The following is a 7,496-nucleotide window of genomic DNA, read 5'->3' as shown; positions in this document are numbered from 1 at the left end:
ATCTTTCTTTAGTATAGACTTGTCGAAAACCTATTACATATATACCTTTAATATATAATTGTCACGATGATGTTGTTAATCAACCTTCATTACATAATTGAATAAAAATTTCAGACGGGTATGTTTTGATAAGAAGATATGTTCTGATCCATTTAACGAGGTAGTATTCTACATTGTGCATATATACCTTTGCATCTTAAGTTACACAATACAAATTAGAGATATTCTGGAAAGGCGGATGCATTTTTCATATCTTAAGGAAAAAGTTTTTCATATCTTAAGGAAAAAGTAAGTTGCTTAATGAAAAATGAAAAATGAAAAATGTTAAAACTACCTTGTTGTTTTTGCATTACGTGTGCATAGATACGTTTGCACTTTTATAACCAGTACACAGATAATATCTTAAGGGAAAGGTAAGAAGCGATGAGTCTTTTTTTCTTCTTTTTTACTAGGCACAATGTTAACTACCTTGCTCTTTTGTAATTACCTTGTGCATAGAATATGTTTCCATTTTTGATACTTAGTACACAAGTAATATTATTCTAGATACCGAGATGCATTTTGCATATCTTAAAAGAAGGTAAGTAGTGATGATTTTTTTTTTCCTATCTATTAATTAAGAATAATGTTGAAGCTTGATTATGGAATATCTACGACTATACCTCTAAGTATTGTTGTGACAACTTCCATTTGATACTACTTAGTTTGCCTTAGTTGGTTTTTTTTTTTTTTTTTTCCAACTCTATGATATAGATACATTGTATTATATATATGTTTACATTTTTTTTGACGAATATCAAATCGATATATTAATAATGACTCAGGCCAGAAAGGACCATTACATATCCTCTTTCTACCATCGATGGGTAGATAAAGAGTTTGTGGTAAACCACAGCGATACATAGATTACATCTGATCATTTGACGGTACCCATGCTCACTTATTCAAGAAAGCCTATAAACTATGTTACAATGACATGTAAATAGGCTAAGTTCAAAACAAAATAAAACTAAACTTTCTCCTTGCCCTTAACACTAGGGCTTGGAGGTTTGGTGGGGCAGAGCACACTCAGCACTTCTTCAGAAGATACTTTCCTATTCTTGGAAGGATTTTTGTTTTTCGACCCCAAAGGCCTACCTTTCTTCTTTTTGATCAGCTGCGACTCCTCCTTCTGGATTGTACCTTCTTAAGGAACCAAAATTCCGCCTGGAACTTTAATTAAGCCCAGAGATTTAGCCGAGAATTTGTTATGGAACTCCGGGACTTTCAGCTTCTTTGAAATTCCTGAGATACTCTCTGATGCTTCGCCAAGCAGAAGCTTGAGCTTCTTGGGGGAGGAGAAGGGAGAGGCTGGCCGGTTTCTCTTCAAATCTGCCGATGTTTCCTCAAATGGTACCAATGCTAGGGCATCCGTACTATTACCCTCAGTACGAGTAGTGGCAGCATGCTTCACCATATTGCCGTTTCATATAACTATCGGCTTCCTAGGCTTATTGCCTTCACCAGAACCAAACAGTTTCGCACAACAGAAGGTAAGATCGGTGTTTGCACACCTTGGAACTTGAACGCACCATTGACAAACCTGTTTTCAGCAAACCCCATAAATGACTCTGGTAGAGGGAGACGCACCTGCTCCTCTTCGTCAGACTGCTTGCATGGTGAGCCGATCTGACAGACACCTTGGGTATGGTAAATTAGGTTACACTTCCTGCACTTACCAATCAGATTTTCGAAGAAGAATTCAATCTCTGCTACAACACCAGGAGCAAGCTTTAGAGTCATCTTGTTGAGGAAGGGTTTAGAGATGTCGTGTGCTACCCGTACCCTAATCTTTCCAGTGTGATCAAATAGCTTTTGATCGATTTCCTGGTATGTGCTCGCCATAGAGGCCACGTTCATGATGGTACTCTTCTCTTCCAGGGCTGGTGGGATGTTGGTGATTTTTACCCAAAAGTATAGGGTTTCCAACTGGATCGACTGAGGCGCAGCAAGACCATCGTAGGTTTGCATGATCACCGGCGCCTTGTTGAATTACCACGGCCCGCCTCGCAGCACCTTGTTTCGATCCTTCCTCTGGTCAAAGGAGAATATATATCTGTGGAAGGCCACTCTTGGACCTTGACTGATCCATCCAGTACCCAGATTCTTCGAAAATGGCGTTGCAGATCGGCACTGTTGCATGGTTTCCTTGTCAAAGGATGCGCTAACAAGAAAGCCTGAGATCCCTGAGTCGTGGATCCTCCAACCATGTGGGAGATATCGATAACGTCACCTCTGGCCAGAGCCAGAGAGGCAGCAAAGTTGGCTGTGACATCCTCAATGGAGGCCATGAGGTTGTTGGAGGAGGGCGTCGCAAGCTCGACGCTAGGGTTTCTGTGTTTTGAGAGCGCGGCAGGGAGGCAGCACATTAGATTTTTAAATCATATATTGCATGTATTATATGTTTACATAGTTCTAAATGCATATTGTTTATTATAATTATTTTACTTCAATATAATTTGATTTGTTTCCTTTAATTACCTTAATGGAAAAAATGGACAACAAAGAAAAAAGACTGACCACAATTAACAATAAAAAAGTGGCCGGACTACAATCAAAATTAGTGTAACAAATTGGACCGTGATTAAAATATCTCTAAAAGAATCTAAAAAGTGTCATGAAGAGTCTATGAAGCAAATAATTGAGTCATCACTTTTTCATTTTTTTTTTGTACATTACATTAGTAACGAATAAAGAACAAGAATTACGTGATAAGGGAGATTGAAGTAGCAGAAGCATCTAATACCACCCTCAGTGGACAATGCTGACCAAGAGAGGAACAACTGGAGTCCTCACAAAAGCCTAGGCTGAGTCTTGCAGTGGGTGGGTCCAATCTGGATGCTGTTAGCTAGTTTTGGACTTGCAGTTAAAGACGGAGAAGAAGAGAGGACGCCTTATATGAAGCAAAAACAAGGCTCACTCAAAGATTGTTGCTCCTGGTTCAATTTCATGTTCAATGAAGGTTAAAACTTCACCAAAGAAATGCAAGAGTTTGAAGAAGAAAGCTGGTGTGGGGGAGGATGGTTTGCTTCTATTTTCCTTTCCTAAAGGTTCTGATAACTTCAACCCTAAGCCGCGTTTGGTTCGCGGAAAGGAAAGGAAAGGAAATCAATTCCTTGCTCTTTCCATAGGCATGGGAAATTGCACTTCCTAGCAATTTTCCTTTCCAGTGTTTGGAAAGACTAGGAATGTAGTCAGATACACATTTTAGTTTCCATTGCAGGGGTAGTGCAAAAATCATACAAACAACAAGTACAGTTGGTTATATTAGCAAATAATGATTTTGAGCAGGGACAATTTAGTCATATAATTTTGCAACTGGGTGGGGCCGTGGGGGGGGAACCCGTTTCCTGAGGTGGGTGGGGGGGAACCAGTTTCCTCCTCTTTTTTCTTTCCTTTGGGAATCATTTTCCCTTCCTTGGCCATCCCAAACACAGGAAAACACAAGAAAGGAAACACTTTCATTTCCCAATACCGCGAAACAAACACAGCCTAAAGGGAAGGAGATTGCATCTGCTTGATTATTTGCAAGTTGGTTAGCTTATATTGGCAAGTGGTGCTTCTATGAGTCTTCTTAAAAGTGCTAGGTGTTCATGTACCACAATTGCATGCTCAGCATGAGTAGCTAGCGAAATATATTTCTCCTTTTAAAGGTGAGACACTTTTGTTTGTAATAAGCACGGAAGCGCTTAATTCTTATGGAATAGTTGTGTACCAGTATAAGTCTTCCTTATTTGGTGTATGTACTATTCGTCTATTCTAATTCTTGATTCAATAAAAGTAAAAAAAAAAAATAATATAATTTCATAAAAGAAATGAAGATACCAAAATAATAAAATAATAAAATGACCAGAAAAGAAAATGATTAATAAATTATTACAATATCAACAAAATAATAAAATAATAGTCTTGAAAGGTCAAATAGAAATTTGCTTTCTTTATGTCTTTGCTTCCTCTCCACTTTCCTCATTTCTCTCCCTGTCTTTGCTCTCTCTTCACTCACCGCTCGCTTTTAAGCTTTTTGTTTTTCCTTCCTTTTCCCTTCCACAATTGAGTGACATCCAAGGACCATATCATCTTCATCATTACCTGTGATGTCCTTTTGACACAAACCAACCTGACTTTCAACCTCTGCTTCTTCCTCCTTATATCTACTGAAACAGAGCACCCACTTCAAGATTTCCCCAACAAGCCTTTTGGGTTTTCTCTCTGCTTCATTCTTCTCGATCTTTACCTTCTTTTCAATCAAGCTTCAACTTTTTCCCTTACTAATGGAAAAGGACAGCAACTCAGCCGCACCCGGTTGGAACCCTTCAAGCTTAATGCAGTCCAATGAGCTCCATTGTGCTCCACAGCAACTTCCCAATTCTTATTTCAGTGCCAATTGGGACAATTCAATGGATCAGAGCGATCCCTTTGAGTCTGCCTTGAGCTCTATGGTGTCCTCACCGGCGGCGTCCAACGCCGTCGGTGCCACCGCCTTTCCCGGAGGAGAAGGCGGTGGAGATATGATAAGAGAAGTAATTGGAAGATTAGGAAGCATTTGCAACTCTGGAGATATATCTTCACTGTCTTACAATAACAGTACTAACAATTCATGCTACAGTACCCCATTAAACTCTTCACCGCCTACTAAGCTCAACTTGTCAATGGTTGATCCACAGATGAGAGGCAATTTGCCAGTTCCAGCACCCTCATCACACCCAACTTTGGCTCCATTTGCAGCTGACCCTGGTTTTGTAGAGAGGGCAGCAAGGTTTTCCAGCTTTGGAAATTTTGGTGGTGGTCTGAATGGTCAGTTCAATTTGAATGAAGCTGAATTGGCCTACAGATCAATGCTGAAACTTGATTCAGGCAAGCTTTCGAGAGCTTCCAGCAACCAGTCACTGAGATCTCAAATGGGTGGTGTTCAAGAAAGCAGCATCAAAAGCTCTTCACCTCAAGATGGGAATGCAATTCCTGATAAGAAGTTCAGCAGGTTCTCAAGGTCCTCCACCCCAGAAAATGGTGAATTGGGTGATTCCAGAGAAGGGTCATCAGTTTCTGAGCAGATCCCTGCTGGGGATTTGAGTGTGAAAGCAGAGAATGCTTCCAACTCAAGGAAGAGGAAAACTGTTCCAAGAGGGAAAGCCAAAGAAACCTCTTCATCTCCCTCTGTTAAAAATGGCAAGGTAATTCAGTTTAACTCTGCCATGAATAATTGTTCAGATTTTTGTTTTTCTTATTCCGTTGAGAATTGTGATTAAATCCAATGAGTGAATTAAATGCAGGCTGTAACTGAAGAGCAACCAAATGCCAAGAGAAGCAAAACTGATGAAGCTTCTGGGAATGAAAAGGAAACTCAAAAGTCAAACAAGGAACCTAATGGAGGTAGCAAAGCTACCAAGGATAGTTCAGAGCCTGTTGAGCCTCCAAAGGACTATATCCATGTCAGAGCCAGAAGGGGTCAGGCTACTGATAGCCATAGTCTGGCAGAAAGAGTATGTTTAACGCATTCCCTTGCATTTTGTTCTTTTTTGCACTTTCCTTTTAGATTTATGTTTACATTGCTATATCATATTTATGATGAATTTTACCATATGGTCAGGTTCGAAGAGAGAAAATTAGTGAAAGGATGAAGTTTCTTCAAGATCTTGTTCCTGGTTGCAACAAGGTACATAAAACATGTAAAATACAGCTTAAATAGTTCAATTACTTGTTCTGCAATATTGATAGAAAGAAGAATGAGGAATAGTACTAAATCTGGTTTGGTTCTGAATTTCAGGTAACTGGGAAAGCTGTGATGCTAGATGAAATCATTAACTATGTTCAGTCGTTGCAGCGCCAAGTTGAGGTAAATTCAGATTGTCTCAAGGCTCCTCCATACATGTTGTGATTGCAACACCTAGTTTTCTTGCTAAATGGTTTTTCTGTTGCATTTTTGTGATTGGCTCAGTTTCTTTCAATGAAATTGTCTACTGTGAATCCTAGAATGGATTTGAACATGGAGGCTCTCCTGTCAAAGGAAGTAAGTAACACATTCTCTAACTACTCTATAACTTTGTGGGGTTGGTTCCTTGTGCATTTTCCAGTCACTAACTTTATCTATTACATTGCATCATATTTCAGATCCTTCAATCTCAAGGAGCTTTACAAAATGCTCTTTACCAATTAGATTCCGCAGTCCCCGTATCATTTCCTTTTGGGTATCAACCCCAGCAACTTCCAGCTTTACATAGCAACGGCATCTCTAATGAGACAGAGACGCAGTTTCCAGTAACTTTAAATGCCTCACTGACTCAAAATTCAACCATGCAATCACCTGCTTTTGATAGATTTGGTGGAGCAAATCTTCAGGTAATTAAAGGAAATATTTGACTCTGTTCACTCTCTTGACAGTCTTACTTACATTTAACCATTTACTCAAGGCTTACTCAAAATTTATCTTTCAGGCTCCACAATTTTTTGAGGATGATCTTCAAAGTATGATTCAGATGGGTTTTGGCCAGATCGAGCAGCAGAGCCTTCATGGTAAGTAGTACAATTTTTATAAATTTATAAATGTAACCAGTAGTAATTGTGAATACTTCAGCTTTTGGGTTTGGGTTTGGATTTGGATTTGTAATTCATTTTTTGTTCTTTGCAGGCTCAGGGGCTTCAGCTCAGATGAAAGTTGAGCATTAATCAACACCGTTAACTGTATATACAGAGGAATTCCAGTTTGAATGAATCTATAGCCTGGAGGAAAATAACAGTCTCTCCATCATTTTAATTTTAGTCTCTCTCTGATTGGCAAGTTGATTCAGCAACACATTCTTTGGAGAATTCTATCTTTCAAGAATTCCACAATGTAAATCCTAGAACTAATTGCACCAATTCCATAAGAGCAGACCCCATTTAATACTTGTAGTAGCATTGTAAGAACTTGGAAGGAGAGTTGTTTATGTAAACTTTAGTTTTGATCCAAACCTTGTGTATCATCAACTTACCATTTGATAATATAAACATATATTACTGAGATTCATTCAGACAGTTTACAATGTTCACTCTTCATCTTCATCTTCTATTCTGTTGTAAACTTTTATTGAGAATCTTATGCTGTTGCTGAGAAACTGATAAAAAGTGAAAAAGCAAACAAACCCACCATTTCAACCACCAATAGTGTTTTTTGTACCTATCTTCTCAGCAACTAAACATAAATAGTTCAATGAGAAAGACATCTCTGAGTTGCCATCAATTTTGCTGGAAAGGATTTTGATGATGGGCCCTAAATCAGAATGAAAGGTACATGATTTTGAATCTTGAGGTAAATCCCTTAACTTGTGGGTTAACCATTCCTCACTGGAAACCAGCTGTACGTTAAGTAGTTAAGTAGGGACAAATGGTGTCTTAAGTCCAAGTTATGATTAAGAATGATATTGTGACTCAAATTTTCCATCTTTTGTGAAAAGAAATATAAAAAAAGGGACATAGAAAAG

General features: G+C 38.7%; 1 protein-coding gene across 1 annotated transcript; it reads left to right on the top strand.

Annotated features, from left to right (window-relative positions):
* Positions 1-3,996: 3,996 nt before the first annotated feature.
* Positions 3,997-7,050, top strand: LOC133710133 (transcription factor bHLH77-like). Its single transcript, XM_062136130.1, has 8 exons — positions 3,997-5,210; positions 5,310-5,519; positions 5,627-5,692; positions 5,804-5,872; positions 5,975-6,046; positions 6,148-6,375; positions 6,471-6,549; positions 6,665-7,050. The coding sequence occupies exons 1-8, from the start codon at positions 4,311-4,313 to the stop codon at positions 6,700-6,702; spliced, it is 1,662 nt and encodes a 553-aa protein (XP_061992114.1). The 5' UTR covers positions 3,997-4,310; the 3' UTR covers positions 6,703-7,050.
* The last annotated feature ends 446 nt before the right edge of the window (positions 7,051-7,496 follow it).

This window comes from Rosa rugosa, chromosome 5, assembly GCF_958449725.1.
Source record: "Rosa rugosa chromosome 5, drRosRugo1.1, whole genome shotgun sequence".
NCBI lineage: Eukaryota > Viridiplantae > Streptophyta > Magnoliopsida > Rosales > Rosaceae > Rosa > Rosa rugosa.
The sequence above is the reverse complement of the archived record's forward strand: the minus strand, read 5'-3'. Positions and strand labels throughout refer to the sequence as shown.

Excerpts from the sequence above, each read along its gene's own strand:
- LOC133710133 (XM_062136130.1), top strand. The coding sequence starts at position 4,311 with ATGGAAAAGGACAGCAACTCAGCCGCACCCGGTTGGAACCCTTCAAGC. Across the intron at positions 5,693-5,803 it reads TTGTTCCTGGTTGCAACAAG|GTAACTGGGAAAGCTGTGAT; the intron begins GTACATAAAACA and ends TCTGAATTTCAG. Across the intron at positions 6,550-6,664 it reads CGAGCAGCAGAGCCTTCATG|GCTCAGGGGCTTCAGCTCAG; the intron begins GTAAGTAGTACA and ends TGTTCTTTGCAG.